The sequence below is a fragment of the Coturnix japonica genome, chromosome 4 (genome assembly GCF_001577835.2).
Source record: "Coturnix japonica isolate 7356 chromosome 4, Coturnix japonica 2.1, whole genome shotgun sequence".
Classification (NCBI taxonomy): Eukaryota; Metazoa; Chordata; class Aves; order Galliformes; family Phasianidae; genus Coturnix; species Coturnix japonica.
Window position 1 is genome coordinate 29,042,314 of NC_029519.1, and position 24,224 is coordinate 29,066,537.

Sequence of the window (24,224 nt, forward strand, 5' to 3'; positions counted from 1 at the left end):
ACCTTTCAACTTTGGACATAAAATATTATTTGCTTTTGATCTGTATCTAAAACCTGTAAAAAAGTTGCTGTATATATCATATATAATAATGTATAGGCAAAAGGTATGGAATAGTCAGAATATGTACGCATACATAGATAGAAACATATACCTGTAGATACATATGCATGTATGATAGATGCACAATACCTTACAAAAGTTGAATTACTAAATCTGAAGTGAAAAAATAAATTCTCAGAAAATTTTCAAACAGATCTACGCTTGGCTTCATCAATAATTACCTGAAAATAAGAACTTTTAAAAACTACCTTCATTTTTTATTTTCTTTTTATCACGTTACCATCTTGTATTGATGACGTTTGTTAAAAGGACAAGTTTTAATTACAATTTTTCCTTTACATTTTCCACAAAAGCAGCAAACACTGCAGAAGACGTGAATTAGACTGAAAATTCCTGTGATAATTAACGAAGAGAAAAATAAAAGGTATATATGACGACAAATACCTTTGACAAATCTCTGAAGTTGCTAGGAAGTGTAAGGTCCAACTCATCTGATTCATAGTTGGTAAGAACCCAAGGGAAAATAGGGTACTGATTTAAATCATTGTAAGTGCGACCTGACAAACAACAAAAAACAACAGCTTAAATTAAGGGACTTCCACTTAACTAAAATATCAACCTTGGAAGATAAAACTATATAATTTTATGAGCTCCTCAAATGAACTGTAATTTACTTTAGATCCTTTATCATTTCAGTGCTCTATTTTGCTTTACTGAAAGGGATAATTAAAAAGTTTTCAAACTGCTAGTATTTAAAACACTGCAGCTCATCTCACTTATCTGTAAACTTCTGCAAGCAGTTAAGAGTGAGAATTAAATACATTCTTTTTCTATGCACTTTTTCTTCTTTTGACAACTTGTTGTCTACCTTTAAAACAAAAAAACCTTCCTAAAGCCAAAATATATATCACCTACACAATACATACACACATTACATATAACCTGCAATGTAACTTGTTTTTTATCCTGTCTTTAGAAACTGTCACAGAAGTTCATTCACATTAATATGTTGTCTTCATTTTGTCCACTCTTAAAAGACTCAAGGAAAAGGCTGTTTTATCAACTTCCCAGATATATGTATGTACGTATGTGTATTTATATGCATGATATATATATAATACAGAGCAGAGAAAGCAGTCCAAGAGGTTTCTAGAGTGCATGGAAGATCACTTCCTTAAGCAGCAGGTACAAGAGCCTACCAGTGGTGGTATCCTGCTAGACCTGCTCTTCACTAACAGCAAAGGACTAGTGACTGACATGAAGTTTGGGGACTGTCTTGGGCAGAGGAACCACAAAACTGTAGAATTCTCTGTTCTTGGAGATGTCAGATGAGTGACTAGCAAAACTGTTATCTTGAACTCCCAGAGAGTGGACCTGGCATCTGGATAGGGAGCTAGGAGATATGGTTTAGTGGTTTTCTGTAGGTATGGTAAAGGGAGGACAATTGGACTAGATGATCTTGTAGGTCCTTTCCAACCTTGTGATTCAATGATTCTATGACAGGAAAAGTTATTTGTTCAAGGGGAAAAAACTAGCTGTGCCTCATGACTGCTGAGACTGACACCACTAACTAAATGCTTCCATTCATGACTTTTATACTAATCTGTGTTACCTGCTATTGTGTTTAAAAACATCAGGTATTCAAAGTTAGAAATTTCTCGGTGTTGCCATCGCTGGGTCATATGGGAAGCTTTGAAAATCTGTCGTGGACTAGCCAAAGAAATGCGTCTGAAAAACAGAAGTAAACATTGGAGAAAAATAATGGGAAAACCTGGAGGATCTTCCTTTTTTACTTAAGAAAATTTTAGTGGCAATAGAACATTTCTTTTTACTAGTTCTATGCTATACTTCTATTTAAATCAAATTGCTGTTTTAAGTACCTGAAGCTTACATATTTTAAATGCAAGAGGAAATCAATCAAATTAGACATGGAGGACAGCCTTGGTGAACATAAAACTATGCTGCTGACTTTAATCCTAAAGATTAAAAGACACAAAGTCTGACATGGAAGTACTGATTTCCCACTTGCTCAAAACAAATTTGAACCCTGTACTCTAGAGCAAAAAGATATCCCTTACTAATGCTTCACATGCTCTTCAGCTTATATTGGTCTAAACATGATTAGAATATCCTTCTGATTAGGAACAATCATTTTAATCTTCATTTAAACACTAGAGAGAATTCAAGGATGTTATGGTCAAGCTAATGCAACTGCAAACTGTCATAAAAGCTAATCAAGTACTAGAACCCATCTTAAACCCATTTCAGTGGGTTTGCAACCACAAGTTCTATTTTCCTTAAGCACATTAAGTCTTATTGAGAAAAAGAAAATCCATTCTCTGTAACAGAAATCACACAATCCCAAATCCAAAATTTTTTGTTAGAATAACACATTCTAAATAGCATGCTGAACCAGCAGGGATATTTTGTAAAACAATAGGTATAAACGCTTTAAACCAAACAGGTTGGTTTGATGAAAAAATAAAAACACTCAGACCTCACAGATATAATTAACTCAAATTGTTAAATACCTGGTCTGAGGTAGTCCAAAGGTAGCCCCAATACCAACCCGAGGTAGACAATTAACCACTTTCTTCACTGTTGCTTGGTCAGGAAAGTTGAACATGACACCCACTGTGAACATAAGAGTTGAAATATAACGCTATTTTGTATTACTTATTTCAGCTTTTCTCTTCAAGTAATCAAGTGCTCAGCAGATAGAAAACAAGACATGCTTCCTTCAGATTACTATCAATACACTTTCATATGATTTCCAAAATCACTTCTATTTTCCACTGAGATGAATTTCAACTGAAATTAGCAAGTTCATAAGGCCTGCAGTTGTTCTGCTTTCTGAACAGAAGTTAAATCTATAGGTATATAAAAACTAACTTGGATTAATTTCAAAAAGGTAATATATATATATATATTAGCTTAATGGGTAGACATTTTCTACATATATTCATTTCTGAAAATATTATCTTCATATTTTGTGTGAAATAACAGAATGATACTAATGAAATAAGAAACTAAAAATCTGATTAGGTAATCCAATTGTGATCACCAAGAAACATTTCCAACTTCATGAAGTGCAACTAGTGGATCCTAAGTAAAAAAGTGTTTATGCACATGATGAACATACTTGTGGACAACATGCACTCCCAGACATGCTCTGCAAAATCTGTGTCTGATTCCTTAACGCCTATATGCAAGATGAGAGTTCATTTTAAACTAAGACAAAACCTGATGACTGTCATACTAACTGTATTAAAAATGTTAACCTATAAAACATATAAAGATTTCAGGACAAAAATATCTGATTACAGAGGAGAAAAAAGTGCTTTACATTTGAGAAGTGTCCTCTTAGGACCTACTAAGTTTTCAAAATTTAATTTTAAAAATTTCATTATCACTAAAAAAAGGACTATAAGTGTCTGAAGAGTCTTAGTTCAAATTGTAAAGACATCATATAATCTAAATTAAAATCTACAAGGAGATCACAGCAGAAGAAACTTGTCCAAAATCTTAAATCACTACAATTTGCATCTATTGTGTATCTGAGAAAGGAACTGATAAGTAAACACAAAGTTCATACTCAAGCAGGGTTAAGCCCAAATTTATTTCTTAGAGTTGCAATGAGGTCTAACTGATACGTGAACAGGGAAGCACAGCTATATTTTAGAGATACCTGAAAACTGTAGATTATTGCATAACTGACTATGCTTAAAAATGTTAGAATACATTAATATTATTACCAGAAATAAAGAATGAAGCTAAATCAGTCACTGGTCCAGTCTGTTAGTGTAGTTCTTTCATTCTGTTTTCTTTGTATAACTAATAACTGCCAACCCCCCTCCCCCACCCTCCTCCAAGGAAGGAGTAAAATCTTCAAGTATAACAGATCAGAGGTAGTGTATGCCTTAAACAATAGTTTTCAGGGGATGCCAAGTAAATATGCGGACACACATGAAAGTGAAGTATCACTAATTCCCACTTATCACGTCTGAACATAATTCCTCAATGGAGAAAAAGAAGAAAAAAAAAGGCAAAAACAAAAACTGTAATTCAAAAATATACGAACTTAAATATTGAGGCACTTAATCCAAAACTCTCTACTGATTACAAAATCCACAACAAAAACGGAATGAGTAAGCAGCCAAAGAGAAAGAATATGTTCCCATAAACAAACAATACTTGATATTTCTCTAAACTCACAATACCTCTATTTGCCATGAATATCTCCAGAGCTGTATTTTGCAAAAGATAGCGTCGGGAAAAGATAGCTCGAATCTCTGAAAAGAGCCATTTTCCATGGAGTCCTTCTGTATATGCCAGAATCTGGAAGAAATTGAACATGTAAGAGAGTATGTTTAAATATGTTATCAGCATAAGTAACATATTTTGAAAGAGAAACAGATGCACAAGCACAGATTCTACCAAACACATGTAAAACCTACAGGAAAATTAAAAGTTGCTCATATTTAAAATAATGCTATGAGGCCACCATGGATTTCTTTTGGCTAAATTCAACTGTTTGTTTATATCAAACCCTTTTTAAAATTTGCCCTTATTTTTCCTTTAAAGATAATTGACTGTCTTCCATGGGAGTTTCAGAAAAGCAAGAAAGGCTGTAAAATACAAAAGCATATTCTGAAGTGAACTACTAGTACCATCAGATGTATCCACACTCAATTTAGCACTGTTATAAGAGAAATGTAACAAAGTTAAAAATAAAAAAAAAAAAAAGTCTTCAAGGAAGAAAAAACATTCCTTACATTAATCGTTCAGGCAACATTCATTAATTCTGGAAGTATAAAGGTTGTCTGTATAAAAGGTTAAGTATCATTTTGTCAGCTAAGGTTAAATACAAACCTGCAAATGAACTCAGCATAATCTCTCTATGGAGTAAGCGGTTGTCAAAGTAACTTGTTACAATTCCTGTCATCCCATCTGACAGACACAGATGCTTAGTCTGCCTTCACAGTTCAAACTAATCTCATTTTTAGTCCTCAGCCACTCTGCTTCTTTGTTTCTTCACTTTTTCCTTTTCATTTCAATGCTTAATTATGTAAGTGTTAAGGAACAGCAACACTGGACGCTGTTGGGCCCCAAATTAACAAAGAACAAACAAAAGAAAATATGAGACTTGTCCATTTTAGTAAACACAAACACTTCAAACATAAATCCACCACAGAAAAGGAGATCTAAGTATAATCTCTCACCATCACCCTTACAACAATTTCACTTAGCAATACATTGGGAATAAAAGAAAGGGGGGGAAAAAAAAAAAAAAACCCTAAAAAAAAACAAACTAAAAGAAAGTGAAATTCAAGCCTTCAACATAAGGGAGATTGGTTTTGAACACTATCACTTGTTAATAGGTTTTAAACCAAGGAGGACTTCGCCTTGCATGAAGTATTTGATCGAAGATAATCAGTTTTTGCAGCACAAAGAGCAGTTAATTATCGCAGAAAGGGGGGGGGGTTGCATAGCACAGTACAAAACACAGCACCATATCTGCAAACTTCATAAAAAACCAACTGGCGAGAACCAAAAGCAGCTAGCACAGAAGCTCCAAGTTTACTAAGCAAACCATCCCTCATATCTTCCTTTTTAGAAAATCTTCCCTCCCAGTGCAAGTGCAACAGACAACTTCTCCTCTTCCAGCACTCCAAGAACACAGAAAGAAAAAAAATGCCTAATTATTCTGAAACAAAACTCCTGGAATGTGATGAAAGGAACAGACATTGCTTTGGGTTACTAATAATTTTCAAAGGGGAACTATCCAAGTGGGGCCATGCTCATACTCTCCATACCAGATCCATACCCAGCACCACTTGCTGGTAGATCCATACAGTTCTACAGTACTATTGGCTTTTTCATCACATGCATATAAATATACTTTACAGAGCACAATATCCTAAAAGGTGACAAAGAAGACAAGGTTGCGGGGCCTGTGTATAAAAATCTAAGTACTTTTCTGATATTTGTTCATATTAAGACCTGAAAACTGGAGCTTATAATTTCAGTGATCGCTTTTAGAGACAATCAGGATCATCTCTCTGCACTTCTGTAACAGCAATTGAAAGGACTGATTGACATTATAAATCAGAACACTTCATATTCAACCTTACTACACAGATACTGTGAGAAAAATCAGCATGTTGAATAATTATTACTTTTGCTCAGTGGGACTGACATTTGTAGAGGAAGTGGAAACACTGTAAATGGCAAAAAGCCCCACTTCCACCCCCACCCCAAACTGGAAGGAAAAGCATCAGTTTGAAAACAGCAGAGCTGGTTTATACTGGACACCTCATACAGCCATGAGGAAGTTACTGAAACACCAGGATTTACAGCCCAAACTTGGATTGCACCGTAGACATGATAGCAGTCCTCACTAGAGCAATTCTTCAGGCCACTCATTAACAGCCGTTATCAGGAGTGAGAGCAGCTGAGGCCTAGCTGCGCCAGGCCTCCATCCCTAGTCGGAACAGTAACTGCCTGGTCCGCAGCTTCACTTCAAAGTCTCTGGAGTTCAATTAAAACTGGATTAGGTGGAAGCAGCCCTTCTTTGGGACACTCTGTTCTCTGAACCCCTCGCATACTGACAGCACCCCAGACAGAGGTCTAGCCCTCCAATGAACCGGTTGCTATGGAAACTGCATCATTACCATTGCTCTGTGTTTAGCAGGCCCAGCAGACAAGATGAAAGATCCAGGGCACAGACACACTGCTTTCATGTGTGTATTGGTAAAGATTCCTTATGAAAATCAAATTGAACCTTTTTTTCCTTGACAGATAGCCAATTTTATTAACAGAACCTACTAGTTGCAGAAACTGGCTAGAGATTTAAATTAAGAATTTTAATTTTCATAAAAGGGATTTTGTTTTTCCTAATTAGTGCTACCACATTTCATAATTTCAGTTTCAAAATTACAACTTGCAAAAACTACTCTTGTTCTTACCCACTTCAACTCTTAAGCCACACATCATAGAAACCAACCATCTTATTTATTCTTTAGTACAATGCTCTGAGTTCACTTCTATTTATTTTCATTTTTTTGTGTGCTCCAGTAATAGTTATGGACCAACTTCTGAAACAATCTAATGTAACATGCACAAACGGAACCTCCTTTTCCACACAAACAGGTATTTACAGAATTTCAGTTGATTCAAAACATCAGACTGGATTTTAATCTACCGCACGTTTCATTTATTTCAGAAGATACTGCACCTTGTAGGAGGAAATACAACTTTAACAGTTTCCCATCTCAGTTAAAAACACTTGAAAGTAAAGAAATAAACCACATAAGGCTCCACAATTCCAAACATCTTATTAAACAAACTACTCCATGGTACAACTTCAGCAAACCAGATGAAGAAATGGAATGACACAGCTATTTAAAATCCAAAATTGCTTTCACCTTTGCATGAAGTCCTTATTTACTTCAAATACTAGAAATGAGGCCCAAGCCTGCAGCCAGTCCTTCACAGTCCTGTTGCAGGCCCTCAAGCTACCTGACAGAAAGAAGTTCACCAAGTGTCCAAGAGGTGAAGAAGAGACAACTTCATTTTCCACTTAGAGGAGACTGAAATCAGAGATGCATGGAAACTCGGATACAATTTTGCTGATTGTTAATTGAGATCATGCATAAGCAAATCATTTCCTCACAGTTCATAGTTGGGTATCAGTTGATTTCCCAACATGGAAATGCTTACTTGAAAGCTATTCATTATACACTTTTGAACAGTGTACAACCAAACACCCCACTTTACCTTTTCTTCAAAACCCCTCTTGAACCCTGATCACAAACAATGTCTGCTGTAAAAGATTACATGCAATAGTTACAAGAAAACACCCCTTCAACTGCCTCCTGAATGAGGAAAGCAGTATTTTACTGAGGACTAGATGAACATTTTGCTTTACATTTTAAGCAAACAAATCAGCTATTGCATATTCTATTTTAGAGAAAAGTATTATTGATCTTAAAAATGTGAACATGCTAAAAGTAATTATGTCTGCAATGGATTACAGAACTGAATCTGCAATTGAATAATTACATTACTTTAATGTGCCAGCCAATTTAACTGCCGTGAGTAAAATAAAAACTAAATAGCTTATTTAAAAAGCTGATGCATATTCGTGCATCTCACAACAGTTTTTCTTGAGATCTTTTCCTAAAAAATTTATGAAGCACGTTAATCTAAATACTGAAAGAAGCAAACAAACAAACTGCTTTTAAATAGCACTTAAGTTTGATTGCAGCTGAAAGAGAAGGTATTCAAATACAGTCTTCTGGTAGCATTCCTTGGGAAAGTCCTTTGGGACCATTTTTGTTCAGGAAAGCAAAATTACAACATGTATAGGATATAAAATCTGATTCACAGTTCAGTAGGAATCTGGATCTCCACCACAAACTCAGCTTTGCAAATGTGTCTTCAGATTCTACCATCCAAACATTACATGGTTCCTAGCTGTAGCATTTGCAGTGACCAGGTCTTACTGTATTGTTCACTTAAATATGTCCAAAATTCATAATGTTTAATATCCAAATGTTTTTAAATAAATCTCAAAGCTTATCATTTATCTTAAATTTCTTGAAAACAGTGATTAAGATGTTCTTTTTAAATAATAGATACAAATACATGCAGCCCCTGAAATCCACACTCAAATAGTAGTCCTCCATCCAGTCCCTCCTATGAGCACACAGTCTGCTACACAATCCTGTTCAGCATTTTCATGGGTGACAAATTCAATTAAACATATTCATTACTTTAATGTTCCACTAGATGGTTTTACCCAGCATAAAATAAATAAATAAATAAATAAATACTCTGTGACCTTTGTATCGATCACAGCAAAATGGCTTATGCCTGGGTGTGGGTGGTGAAGGGATTGGAGAGGGGGGGTGGTAAAGGACTCTTATGTTTTCTCTTCCAATTACTGAAGGAGATGATAAAACCACAGCAAATGATGTATCAGCTCATTTTATCTTATCGCTTTGGGGCTAGGTGACAATGAAGTTCATATTTCACTGGTTCCCATTGAAGATTGTGAAAATTACTTGCCCTTCTGACCTGAAATTTCACTAGAAGACAGAAATTTCTCTTCTGCAAAGTAATGCAATTTTTCAGATGTCAACCTTTAGCCCACCTTTAAAAATTAATTTCATTTATATTAACCAATGATATTGATATTTTCATAGAATGCTCTTTGATACATGAACCACAGACTAGCAAATTGATGTGCTTTAGAAGGCTAAAATTATTTTACCTGAAGCTGCTGGGGACAGACAGATTTACCACAAGCTGAAATTCTTATTTCACAGTACACTGTTTATGCTAGCCTGATATACTTTAAAGCCACTGGATCTGTAAATAGCTTAATCATTAGTTACAACTTAGCAACTGCTCCCAACTACAGAATAGATCTAAAAATAAAAATTATATACAAATAAAAACACAACTTCTGTGGAAATGAATAATGTCTGTCACGGGCTACAGATCAGTACATGTGTGATGACATGAAAAATACTTTCCAGATGATTAAAATAGAGGATGCACAACTATATTTTCTCTCTTTACCCAGACACTGAAGCTGTTTTTCAAAGTGAAAAAATTATGCAATGCAGATTTTCTGAAAGCAGTCTTCCTCCACTAACTGCAGATAACTTTCACCAGGATCATCAAGATCTGTCTTTGAATATATATATACACGCACACATCAGAAAGGCCTCTATCCATAACAGGTTTCATTCTTTTGATTTGACTATGAGGTTCTCAACACTCTGCATGTGCCAATAAATCATTAAACACCGTTAGCAAAGTTAGTACCAGCTATCTTACTCCTTTCTACCAATTCCAATACCTCATAATTTCTTTGCCCCTTTTGATTACCTTTGCTAACACTTCGATGTAAACATCAACAATGGTTCACTACCAGAGGCAGAAAACATTGTTCTCTGTGATGATTAAATAAGATCGTATTGCTAAAGACTGGAATATAAGTTAAATTACGCAGACTAAAACGCAGAAGTTCAACAAGAAGAAAAAAAATAAAGGCTTGAGTGGCTCTCCAAGCCCTACAAAGATGAGGATATGAGAAGTTTCCTCTATTTGGGAAGTAAAACACAGATTTATGATAAAACAGAGCTAGAATTGCAAGAATTCAGTCTTGGGAGAGTCAACTGCTCTCTTGATTTAGTGAGCCCGTTACATTCTGATTTAAGTTAGCAAAAATTTGCTCATCAAGAGGAAGACACAAAAACTTCACACAACCAAGACAGTGTACCATAAGGAATTAACTCTAAGAATTTCCAAATGATTCCGACTACACCTTCTAAAAAAGTGGCTATTTCAACTTGTGTCCACTCAGATTCTTTGATAAGCATCATTAAAAAGGTGCAACTAAAACATGCACCACAGTTCACATCTGATGAATGGGGCTGCAGGAATTCCAACCAGCTTGTATATTATGGTTTAAATTAACCAGGGATGGAAATACCCTTATGAAAGCACACTGGTACACACATACTTAGGTTCACACTTGTGCACTTGTGTGTATACACATACTGATGTGTTAATATGAGTAACAGACTAGAAAATATCAGAAAAATAGCGTGCTAATCAAACTCAGTGTACAAATAACACCAGACTCCTGTCTTTAGCAATGGCTAGCACAGCAGGCAAATAGAATATTTCCTCATATTTTTCATCATTACATCACAAGTTTCAAAACTTGGAGAGTACTTCTAGTCCACTCTAATAATTCTGGCTAGTCTTGATGTCCATATAAACTGGTAGACACCATAAATTCATAAATTCCTTACTGCACTGCATTAAATCTGAAGACTTATTCATTTTGTGTGTTATTTAAATATATGCTGTATAAACACTAAAAAAACAACAACAACAAAAAAAACCAACATGCTACTTTTTTTTCAGTTTGTATGTCAAGAAAATAAAAAGCAGTGAAAGATGCAATGATGCATTTCAGACCAGGTGCCCCAAGTGAGACAGAATTTTGGGAAACTTCATTTGCCATTAGTTTATCTAAGCTACTGAGGAGCAGGTGTCTAGACCTCTTCAAAAGCTATGCACAACTCTCTGTTGTCATTGCGAGCTATAAAAATTCATATCAGCACAGATCTTACTACCTTGTTACTTGCTCCCCTTTGGGTTTATTAGCATAAAAAACTAAAAAAAGAACAGGAGCCTTTAGATACTCTGAACTCTTAGTGAAAACAGATCATTCAATTTTACTTCAGGATTTCCTCATGATCTAAGCAAAAAGAAAACACAAATTTAGATTGTGATACACTACCAGAGATGGTTTTGGAAGTGTTTTATTACTCATTAAAGCGATCACAAAACAAAAACTCTCCTGAGGTAGTATGACCACAATCCAAATTTTGCAAAGACACCTGAACCTGATCATACAAAAGACTTCATAATGAAAATTGGAGAGCAGATGAATCTTTAGATCAGTTTAGGAGGAAGACACTCACTCAGATGTGCCTCTCTGAAATTACTCAGAGTAATGCCATAATGACAAAGAAAGCACCTTAATAATAGCGGGGTGATAAAGTCTTTGGCTACAGCAAATGAAAAGTAGCCTAAACGCACCAGCCACTTCAACAAAAATGAAAGAAAAGAGCTGCCTACCCTTAGCAAGCCTCAGGTAGACAGAAACCTCCAACAAAAGATATTTTCACCTCCACTGCCAGCTCTTAAATGAAGTCTGGGAAGGGATGGATCCTGGCTCCACCCCTTCTGCTGACTCAGATACACTGCATGCACCTGAGTTTCCCTGGGTTGGCTCTGCCTTTACACCAGGTGCTGAATTGCTGCTTCAGGCCTTGACTTAGCATTTCTGCTACCCCGTTATTAAAATCCTCTTGAAGAACAGCAGCAAGAACTATTTTCAGTAATTCTGTGTCTTAATTGTCCAGTATAGGAAATCTTTGAAGGACACTGTGATCAAGGTGGGGTTTTTTTGTGGTTTTTTTTTGTTTGTTTGTTTGTTTTGTTTTGTTTTTTTCTGGAAAAATTTTACACCTTTCCAGAAAATTATTTTATTTATAAATATAAAAGCAAAATTATTTTTGTTTCTCATATAGGACAAGTGCAGTAAAATTACAGAAAGCAAGTTGCAAGGATGTGGTCTCATCATCAATGATTAATCACTCACACTGAGATAACTTTAAGGCTTTAATCAATCCATTTTTCAGATGATCAAAACTGATTTTGTGGAAATTACTGTCTTCAAGAAGGAATCAAACAGATTTTTTTTAATGACAAATGGTATAAAAATGTAGAGATTCTTTGTTTTGTTTTTAAGTTAAAACTTACAATTAGTCTTTCTTGTTTTATAAAATTTCTACTGCAAAAAAAAAACGTGTAGGTAATCTCTATCCATCTGTATTGGTTGATCTCTAAGGAGTACAGAGTCTGAAAACTAGGACAATTGCCAGACTAATGACTCACAGCAAAATAACTAGATATGGTGAAAGGTAATATACAGGAGCATGCTTCTCAAAAACAGATCACAGAAAACAATATAGAAGCTCACTTGGTTTTGCTGTCTTTGTTCTTAATTGTATTTTAGCCACTGAGATTTCTTTAGAAAAATAAGCTTCATGTTTGTTTTGTCTCTTCAAATTCCTGTTCTGAACAGCAAAACAGAATAGTCATGTTAGATTTCTCACTGCAGTGCCTTGCACCTGCCTATTTAACCACCTTTGGGATATAACTTTTCCCATGGACTGCTCCTATATGCACCTATGAAAGACCTATCAAGCCATAACATGTGTAAGCAGAACAGCAGCTACAAAAAAGGAAGGAGCTAAAGCACCTGCAATACTGGCAGTTTTCCAGCATCAACCATTTTGATATGATACTGGAGAAGGCAGGTGGGAGAAAACAACAAATGGACAATGGGAAAAAAAAAAAAAAAAAAAAAAAAAAGGAAGTTTAATTGTCAAAAAGAAGGATTTTTATTGATGTCCTGTAAACTCCTCCTCATATCCCTTCATCAGAACAAAACAAAAACAAAAAGCCACCCCCACACATCTGGCAGGAAGCTAGAGTACCAGTCATCATAAAAGACTGCATCTGATCAGGTCATTAATGGGAACCAAGCCCATTCGTAAAAGAACAGATGTGCCTCTTGAAGGCAAAGAGAAAAGTCAGACTCCAGAGCTGCCAATCCAGCAGTTTACATTAAAAGATTCTGTGCTATGTTTTATGAGAGATATGGCACAGAAGGTGCAGCTTGCAAAGGGATGGGAATGTAAAAATGGCTTAGTGCCACCTTTGTGCTGCACAATCTCTAGACTGCTGCAGGAACCAAATTCCCTCTGTGTATTCTGGAGCAGCTGCAGGGGCTGCTGTGTAATTACATACGTTTGCCTTACTTGGGATGTCTGGTAGCTGCCCCGCATCCCAGAACTGTAGAGTGTTTAATGCCAGAGAAATTCTCCCTCCCGCTCTCAGAAGTTGGGACAGAAGACAGTGCTGCTTATAAACCCTCCACCGCTCAAGGACTGCTTCTCTCCCTACTAGTTCATTTTCTGTGTACCAAACAGGAATACAGATATGACAACAAGGTATGGAAATCACTCGTAGTTACCAGAGGATGTGCCCCCATGCATTTTTTTTTAATCGAGGCCTCCATAACCATGCCTCACATTCACTGTCATTATTCCTACATTTGTCAGATATACCTGAAAAAGCAGAGTCACTCCTCAAGTAAAAGGTATAATCAGTCAGTGACAAAGGTTTTGCTATGCTACGACTACAAGAAAGATTCTCCAAAGATCATCCACGTAAGTAATCTGACCAAATAAAATGAACCACATTTGCAAAGAACAAAGAGCAATGTGAAAAGGAAGTTTTATGAAGTAACTGCTGATTAACATTTTCATAATTGACAAATTAATTCAAATTTGGCTATAATGCATTCTTATGAGTACAGACCTTCCAAGGTTAATTAAGCCAAATATGAGGTCTGCAACCACACCTAGAATAGTGGAGTAACAAAACAAGAATATAACCCTAATTTGACTTTTAAAATGCAATAAAAAATTAAACTGCATATCTAGTCCAAATGATTGATAAGAAAGGCTGGGAACTGTGATACAGATACAACATACACAGACAGCAGTCTAGGGATAGTTGAACAATTGATCCAACAACATGATTTGCCTTGCCACTCCCTCCAGGGTATTAAATCTAAAACTTGCTACTCCTCAGGGTCCAATAAAAGATGGCCTATCAAAAAACTGTGCAGATGAGAGGAGAAGAGGGAACTGGAAGCCTATGAGAAAATATCAGCTCTCTTGAAGAACTGCAATCTGGGCTGTGTTACACGTTTATCTTACAAATCCACAATACTGTTTTGCACAACTGGAAGTTTTCCTAAAAGGCAGAGCAAGTCAGAACTAATGTGGGAGTATTTACAAAGCACTGAGTTCTAGCCAATATCTAACAGTCTGTTTCATAAATTCTGAAGTCTAAGGGGAAGAAAGCATTGTAAAAGGCTTTTTAGACAGACTTAACCTCACAGCAATAACCTATCCATCCTGTGCAAAGCACTGCCAAGAACTAACAGTTCCTTGAGAAAATACAATAATTTAGCCTGTCCGTACATATTTCATTTGCAAAAGTAACTTAAGGCAACTCATTAAGCCAATTAAATGTATTTGAAGGAAGCCCTCCTTAAACCATTAAGTGGGGGGAAAAAAAACCAACAAGAAAAAACATCAACTGGATAGCAGCTCCATTCCTAGTCAGCTCCACATCTTGACAGAGGTATACACTTCTTGTAAAACGGGGGAAATTGAAGGCATGAGGAAAAAAAAAAATGGTATTGTAAAGGCATGCTCCGTTCTTAGGTGATTTAGCTTGCAGCTCAGTGTTCTTTTGTAAAAAAAAGAAAAACTGTAGTTTAACACAGAAGACCCATCTTTAGGTTACTGAAGTCACTCCATGTCTAAATACAGCTGAAGTACTTGCAAGTAATTTAAACAATTTAGGATCCTATCATAAGTGACATTTAAAAATACCTGTAACAAATCATTTGCTAATATGAGGACTCTTATTTCCATAACTTGTTAGCAATATAGACATATAGATATGCAAGTAGGTTAGTCATCTTAAGATATGTATCAAAGGCAAGAAGTGCTGCATTTGAGATCTGAAACACAAAAAGCGTCACCCTACAACTAGGAATGTGTTTCAATCCAGAAACATCTGCAGATTAGTCTTCATAAGATATTGTTTTCTATTCAAGAATCTGAGAGTTGGAATCTTATGGATTTTAATGTCTGAGCATTTCTTACAGGAAAAGGAATGTGTACTTATTCATGACTTCATGAAAACTACCTTCTCAAAAGGTGAGGTCACAAAACTTGAGATGTAAAACAAGGAACAGAAGTGACTCATCCAAACGCATCTGAGAGTGTTCCACCAGTAAAGAGCTGATAAATAAAACACTGTTCCTGCTTTAAAAAAAATAATAATAATAGTTGTGTTTGTCCTCATTTAATAACTGCAGTTTTTAAAAATGCAGGTTTAAAATAAAAAATAGTCATCTCAACTAACTAAATCGGCAGGTATCTGCTTCATTGCATTCCACCTAAACAAAATGCTGGTGTTGATAAAATCCACTTTTTAAAATATGTATCCTTACAAATCTTAAGTACTGTCATCTCATCTCCCTGTTGGAGTTTGATTGATTACGCCTTTTCCTTATGTTCATTAATCTCATCACCTTATCTTTTACACCACTTCATTTTAGCAGAAAGGCAATAATAAAACCCTCATCCATTATCCTTTTACTCATCTAGTCAAGCGGAAATGGTTAATAACATGCTACAAATTGAACTTCAATCACCTCATTTTCTCCTTTGTCGAATGCACATTAAAGTATATTCCAAAAGTGCAATTTGTTTTACAGGGGAATTTGTGTTATATTGCTACAGACAACTAAAATTAAGTGTTTCTCAGTTTGGTTATTAAATATATCCAACTGTCCTTTTATCTCTGATACTAAAACATTAACTCATTTTATTAGGGTGTAATAATACAAGAGTCTTATCTCTCAGAACACAGGGACATCTAGTCTGTCTAATAGTAAGTGTTATACAATGGGTCATTTATCTTTCTTTTTTTAAAAAATATGCTTGTGAGAGTTTATGAATTGGTACATTATTGCAAATGAAATGGCTCTCCATTTAAGAAAAGTTAATTTGTTTACATGTAGGCTTATCTTCAAATGCAAGCCCCATTAGAGAAGCGGTATATTACTGTCAGAGCAAGCGATTGGGGTGAAATAGGTGGATGTAGAAAAATTTAGAGCACTGTAATTCAACTCTCATCACCAATTTCCTGTTTGAATATTAACTGTGACTTATGTGCAATTCTGCAAAATTTCTATGATCCTAAAATGATTCTATAGAAACAGCGATTCAAATCGGGTCCCAGAAATGTTTTTTGTAAATTTTGCTCATCTTTCCAAACATGAACGTATCCCAGCAAAGTACAACAAATGACAACTCAGAAATAAAAAATCTACTAAAAAAGAAACTCTGAGTTCCTATAAAAAATAAATGAAAATGTGGGTGAAATTCTAGTCCAATTTAATTCAGGGACAGGAACCCCCTTCACAGAAGGGCAGTGAGATGTCCTCTCTTTTTGGATCTCCCTAGAAAAATTTTCACTCACACTCTGGTCATTATTTCAAGGAAACAAGACTAATTTGACTAGATCCTCAATAAAACTTTGTCTCATTATAAAAAAGACAACCAAAAATACTACACAACCATTAAAGTAAAAAGTATTTTTCTGCACATCATCCACCTCTGATTTCTATAAAAACTTAGTGTTAACCCTCTAAGAAGTTTTAAAACACTTAAATCCTACCTATATTCAAAGAAGACAGAATTAGGGAGAGAGTAGTTTTTATCGTTATAAAACCTTACAAAAACAAAAGTAAGCATTACAATACATGCATATACCTTCACATACATTAAAGAAAAGCCTGTATACACTTCTCTAGGTAGAACTTATAAAAAGACATAAAAATACTTCTACATTTCCCAAAGGTGTACCTTTTTCCTAATTCCCTGTCCATGGAAAGTTTCTCTGCCCTTGAAAAGCTTCTTCCGTCTGCAACACCAAACTCTCAGTAGTACATGAGTTCTACAACATATCTTGTCTAGAAACCATAATCCCTGAATAGGATACCTCTAAAAGCTCCAAAGGTTCATTTAACTGCTAGTTTCATGTTAAGAATGTCTTCTTTTAGCTTGGAAAATGTCTTGCTTCTTGTTTTCTGGTACTTCAGACAATATTTAACTTAATATTTAATAATCTTGCTTCCAGTTCTTAATTTAGAGAGGTCAAACTGTATTTGCAAACTACAGCTGTCTAGTGCTGTTCCAGTCTATAACTAAGGCTTATATTAGACCCTGGTAACATAAAAAAAACTCTGCTTCTTCAAAGCAATGGACATCTTCTTACTTACTATCTAGGTCAGTCAAGAAGTAATGCCTTCTATTTATTTCTACAGGAACAACAACAGAATAAAAAGAATAACATTATTTGATAGAGCAAGTTCTCAGCCACAAAATACTGCTTTTCAGTGTAGTCACCACCATTAGCTATGCATTCTCATCAGCGATGGCAAGAGCCTGAATACCACACTGGTGAAAATATGCACCAGCAGAGTTGACCCACTGTCTCTGTCACCATCGCTGAAACGCACCATGCACCACTTTACCATCCCCTGTCTGGTCTCCATCAACATTCAGAAATCAATGAGTATCAGTAGGGGCAATTCTTTCAGCATGGAGGAATTCAGTGACACACCACTGCTACATATGTATGCCCATGTCAGACGCCATCTTGTCAGGCAACCTCTGCTGCCATCTTTCACATGGCAACAAAATTTAATAGAATTTTGTTGGGAAGGCTCAAACTCTACCACTGTACCACCAACATCTCTCTCTTCCGAATGTACAACTGTATAGGCTTTTTACTTGTTTCCCTTCAGTATTTAATTTAAATTAAAATAGATCTTGAAGAATACTTTTTAGGTTCTTTATGAGAAAATCTAGTACTCAAGTGAATTAACAAGGAATTAAAGCAAGCTATAAACCTAAGCTTCTAAATTGCTGTCAGTCGTTTACCAATAGGTACAAGTTCACAAAAGGTATGCTGAACCCTTCAGCTGATGCCACACCTCTGCAAAAAGTAAATCACTGATGCTATAGTATCAGCACAGCAATTTATTGTAGAAAAAAAAATGAAAAACAGAATACTAAGCAAGTCAATGTGAGACTCGATTCTTGTCTCTAACCGCCATTCCTGTACCACATAACATGTCATCATCCATAAGTAAATGAGTTAATCAATTTAATGAGGATTCAGACAAATCGGCTGCCTAATGAGCACTCAAACTGATGTGGCAAGGGTTATGCTCCAGTGCTGACAAAATCAGTTTGATGAAACTGTGACAAAAGCAGCAAAGCACTACTCTTCCTGTACATTTTCCTGCATCTTATTAACATGAAATTATAATCACCATTTGCAAAACTGTGTAGGGAAACCTTTGATTCTGTCAGTCATGTAAACATATGCTTTATCTACTCTTCAGCAAACCTGTGCACACTGTTGGAATTCAGTTTAATAATTATTCAGTTCTTTTAGAAAATGATAAGAGTTGTTTAAAGTAATTTAATCCGAGTATGACAAGAGAATTTCCAGAGACATTATGTTGTATGTTTCTGTATTACTTGAACATGCCATTTGGCAGCAAATAACCAACCAAAGCATTCTCCAGCTTTGCAAACAATTCAGGAAAGTAACACTAGAATCGCTTTAAAAGGCAACAGAGAATATCCAGCTCTAGTTTTTAGATGAACAGCCATAGTCAAATGCTGATTTCCTAACTCCATAATGATCACGTGCAAAAAAAAATATAATAAATGAAGCTGACTACTGTCATAACTCCTTTATCAAAATCCTTTACATTGAACTTCTGTAAGAATTTTCTTGCAATACTAACAAGTTATCCAGAGGTTCAAAATTCAGGACTGAGGAGTGCCCAGCAGGCTTGAATTAGATGTTGAAAATAATTTAAAATGGAAACCAGTCAACTAAAAAAGAAAGACTTTGCTCTTACTTCCCAAGTATTATCTGAGCCAGAAACATTTCTGAAAGGAAAGGTACCTCTGCACAGGGTTGTTTAAATGTAAGAGATACAAAGGCATATCAGAAAACTTTTCACATGCTGTATCTTTAAATTAGAAATATAAACAGCACAGATGTATCTACCACCATACAGATCATAGAAACCCATACAAATTTACACACAAAAAAATAATTTGGAGTTCATATAGCTGGCAACAATCAGTATTTTACAGACTAATAACCTCCCTCGCTCCAGGGGAAAGTGTCATACCTGTAATATCTCATTGCTACCCTGTGAGCCCTGCACCATATCCGGTGACTCTTTCTTTGCTAGGTCCAACTTACATTAAAGTACTTTTGTGCCTCTGAAAATATCTTGCCATTTAAACCATGCAAGTATTTTCCAGCATGGCTTCTAACTGCTAGCTATAGGAACATCACGATAGCAACAGCTCGGCTAGTTAGTCCTGCTGAAATATAGATAGCTTCATAAAAATTTCCACAAAATGCCCTAATATAAAGGTTGTAGGTCATCTGGATACAAAAAATACTCAAAATTAAATTGATTCTGTGTTACTAACTTTGTACTCTAACATAGCTGTGCACTGCTGGAAAGCAGCAAATAAACAGCAAATGCAAGTGCCCCTGCATTGTCTCTTCTCTAAAAAAGATGTTTATATCTATTAAAGTAAGAAACTTCTCTAATAATGTACGCAGAGAGGAGCTGTGTTTTCATTATAAGACCACCTCTAGTTGCAAAAATAAAAGTTTACAGTAATCCCAGCATTGTGATTGACAATAAGGGCAAACTGAGTATAAAACATAGACCAGAGTGGGGGGAAAAAAAAGAGAGACTGGGAAATTGACACTGAATACAGGGTACCTTGTATCTCTTAGTCTTTAACAGAATCAAGAGAACAGATAGCCACATTAAAAATAAATAAAATCTATATTCTAATTCTTAGGAACTCCTACTTACCCCTCTAACACTTAAAACATGTAAATGTACCACTACCCTTATTACTGTTCGTCGGCTGTGGATAATCTGTGTCACCACATCTCAGAAAATATAAAAACTTACACTGACGTAGTGACTCTGGATTTACTCCTATATACAATTAACAGTCCAACTGTAACACAAATTACATGTCATCCTTATCAGAGTTTACACATTGAACTCCTGTATCTATTACCAGCAGGCAGCTTTTTCTATCTAGGGAATATCATGATGAATTTGTCCGGTGTCGCAGCACAAAATCTCACACCACAAGATGGTTTACTACCCGCTCTGTGTCAAAAGCATATGGAGCTCCATCACTCCACTTCCACTGTACAAGTGCTGAGCAGGTTTTGTGCCCTCCGTGCTGCAGGTCAGCCTGCCCTTTCTAAGGACTTCTCTTAGAACAAACTTCCACAGAGTATGCACACGCAGAGATGGAAGCTGAGACTTACGCCTTTTTCTAAACATTATTCCCCTATTTCTGAGGATAACAGTATGCTGTTCCTAGCAAAACATCCAGTTGCAAATCTACTTTGGATAGCCAAGATCATAATAACTTTATTTATTAATTACACATTCAAGAGCCACTCTCCAACACATTAAAGCACCAACCTCACACCTTCTTGTGACTGCAGCAAAATTAAGCAAGGAAACAGTAGCTACTAGGTAATGCAGAAAGACTCAACAGACACACCACCACTACATGTTAGGACTTGGGTGTTTAGTATATTTCATGTGATAACTATTATTATATCCAAATGTTGGACACAGTTAAGCTAACTAGGTGGCTTTAAGAAATTAACTGAGAAACATTCCTAAATATGGGCTACTCAGGACTTGGTTTTTATTTTTATTTCTTTGTTGTTTTTACAGCTGATGACCTTGTGTTTAGAGCAGCATCAGAAATGGAGCTCCCTTTTCACTGTTCTTGCATGCCTGGAATACTAGTTATTTTCTCCTCTTTTTTCATAGCTAAAAGTTTTTTGATTTTTACACTTCAGTGTGTAATGGTATTCTTATCAAAACAGTTACAGAGATTAAGTCTCAGAATTAAAGTTTTTTAAAATGAATTACTTAATTTTCTCATACGTTCTAATTCTTAAAGTATAAGCACAGGCAGCCTCTACTTCGTTTTTAAGGATGTGATTGTAATACCATACTCCACAAATCTGTCTTAATCTTCAGTGGGTTTTGAGAAACGCAACAGTGACCATCCTTGCTTTTTTTGTTTGCCTTGTAAGAAGAGAAGAAACGCATTTTCTTACATATTCCATAAATGTCCCTACAGGCATATCTCACAGGCATGTAAAGACACTCCTATTTGTTCCTGTAAAGCCACACAAACTAATTACTACATATGATATATATTATCTTATGAGATAGTAATTCACAAATATTTCAAATTTAAATTGTGGTACCCATCTGAGCAATTTTCATGAATATTCAATTGATTCAGGTCTCTATGTTGCTTTCAGCTTCTTTATGTACAACAAACAGTATTCAATTGGTGAACAATTGCAATGTTTAGTATCATATTTAAAAGCACCATTCAAACTTTTCTTAATGCTATTATCAGTTTTTCTTTTGCAACAATTTTGTGTATAAAAAAAAAAAAAAAAGAAGAAGAAGAAGGAAAAAAAAAAGCACTGGATTTTTATTGGCGCTGCCCTCTTTGTTTTGTTCCACTCTGCAAAGCCCTTTTGGGACACTAAGCCAGCATTTACCATAATACGGATTAAACTCTCTTTGTCCTATTGCACAGTGTTTGTTAGCAGGTTAGTCTTTTTACATTCTTCACAGCCTGCCTGCAGCTTACCCTTTAGGCCTCACAAAATACTTCTGTGGATTTACAAAAATGCCAGAGTGGTCTTGGGGTTAATTGGAAGAAAAGTGAAGCCTTTAACGCATTGACTCATTAAACATTTAGCCCACTACAATCCACTATGGTAGGCAAAGAAAAAAGCTCTGTAGAGACCTTGGCAATAATAAGGTAGCAAAGTAGTTGAAAATAATGACTGCTCGTTGTTCTACAAAATGGAGAAGGCTTAATTTATCCACTTCCCCCCAATCCTCTCCCCCTAAAAAAAAAAAAAAAAAAAAAAAAAAATGGGGGCAGAAGAGGGGGGAGTCTGATGGCACCAAGCACGGTATTCCCTGTTCAACCACCTAACTCTGCATCCTGGAAAGGGAGCAAACTATTGATACTCTGCTAGCTATAGGCACTGATTAATATGGTCAGAGGATGCTCATAAACACATGAACAGGATGCAGCTCAAGGTTTAATTCTGAGGCACTTGCAGTCTACCTGCTTTGGAATCAACCTGTAGGGGAAGGTGACAGGCAAGATGACGAAGATGCTTTCATGTAAAGCAAATATGCCAATAATTTTTTTACTTTGATTTAATGTATTTATTATGCATCAAATAATGCCAGCTGATATTTAATACTGTATTTCCTATTTTACACAATATGCTCTAGGTTTTTTTTTAAAGAAAAAGATCATTTCACTCAAACATTTCTAAATGGGAACTTAAATTACTTGTTACGGACAGTGCATTACAAAAATGCATTGTACAAACTTTGAAACTTAAATACTTTTGTACCACAACAGATTGACTACATCACCAACTTGCTTCTTTCTTATATTTCTCCTCAACTCTCCACCAAAGAAAACACTACAAAAGTCTCCCACTCTGAGGACTTAAAGTAAAGGATTATGTGGCATTTGTGCAAGATGCAGATAACAAAAGCAAGAGTGAAGAAAATTGAAGAGACAGGCAAACTCCAGCAACAAAATGGTTAAAGAATCCGAATCATTGTTCTGTGTATTTTGAGAGTCCACTATATTGTGAACAGCGCAAACATCAGACAAGTTAAGATTACTGACCATTATCTCCTTAATTTTCTCCGCTTTCCTTCACATTCCCTCTTGCTATCAACGCACTATTTTTCCAAAGCTGCACTTCTGCTAAGAAGTAAACTTTCCCTAATCCGTCTATTATTGAGCCTTTAATTGGATTGGAAGCAGGGTGGTGTATAAAATAGCCCCTATTCACTCAAAAGGACTGTAGTTTTAGGGACTTAAAGGAGAAAGGTATTGTGAAAGAAAATCCACAGGGAATCGAGGATTAAAAGGTGGCTCTACTGAACTCATCAGCTCCACGACACATAATGAATTGTTTCCTTAAACAGGTAACCTTCTAAATAAATGGACTCTGCCTCAAGATATAACTAGTCTATCAAAACAGAAAGTAAAAATAAAAACTGACTTGAGAGAAACTAGAAAAGTACATAATACTGTTCCTTTGTCTAGTGCCTTCTCTCTAGCAAATCTCTTTTCACTCTCCTATCATTAAAAGGATGCACAGCCTGTTGTAGTACAACTGTGGAACATACCTTAAGTTCTAAATTATGCTTAATTCAGCCCCTGCCTGTACACACTGAAGTTTTTACCAAGTTATTTACCATTTCCAAGCACATTTGATTTCTAAACACAATTTTACCCCTCTTGAAACAAAAACGGACACACGCTGCATGCAACTATAAGTTTACTGTGCAATCAAATGCCATTAGAAAGTGAGAAACTGGTGCCGTTCAACTGTGTCTGTACCCAGATCTGGAAGAACTTTAGTCTAGTTCACTGCTTAGTAACAGAGCACACCTAGAAGTAGAAGAGACAGATGGCTAAAGAGACTATTTCTGGATAAGGGATTGGACAGCAAGACTTCTTTAGCTCCTACAGTTGCACAGGATACAGGAAAGATACATCTTAATTCCTGTAGAATTTTTCCTTGCTTCCTGACGGAAGCAACTACCAAAAACTAAGAATTTATTTCCAAAAATAATGTCATCTCCCCAGCTGCTTTTACAGCAAACTTAGAAGAGGCAAAATATAGGTGCTGACTCTTGAGTGACAATAATGAATGCTTATTTTAAATGACCTCGAAGTAGAGGGCAGCAAAGACAC

The 24,224-nt window shown here is 35.8% G+C and overlaps 1 protein-coding gene across 1 annotated transcript in view; it reads right to left on the reverse strand.

Moving 5' to 3' along the window:
* LRBA (LPS responsive beige-like anchor protein) overlaps positions 1-24,224 on the reverse strand; it is a 346,581-nt gene that overhangs the window by 108,289 nt on the left and 214,068 nt on the right. Inside the window, exons 42-45 of the mRNA XM_015861117.2 lie at positions 4,281-4,398; positions 2,592-2,694; positions 1,673-1,788; positions 505-617 (exon numbers count right to left, since the gene is read on the reverse strand). Of these exons, the coding sequence (XP_015716603.1) occupies positions 505-617; positions 1,673-1,788; positions 2,592-2,694; positions 4,281-4,398 (450 nt within the window). The remainder of the gene's footprint in view (positions 1-504; positions 618-1,672; positions 1,789-2,591; positions 2,695-4,280; positions 4,399-24,224) is intronic.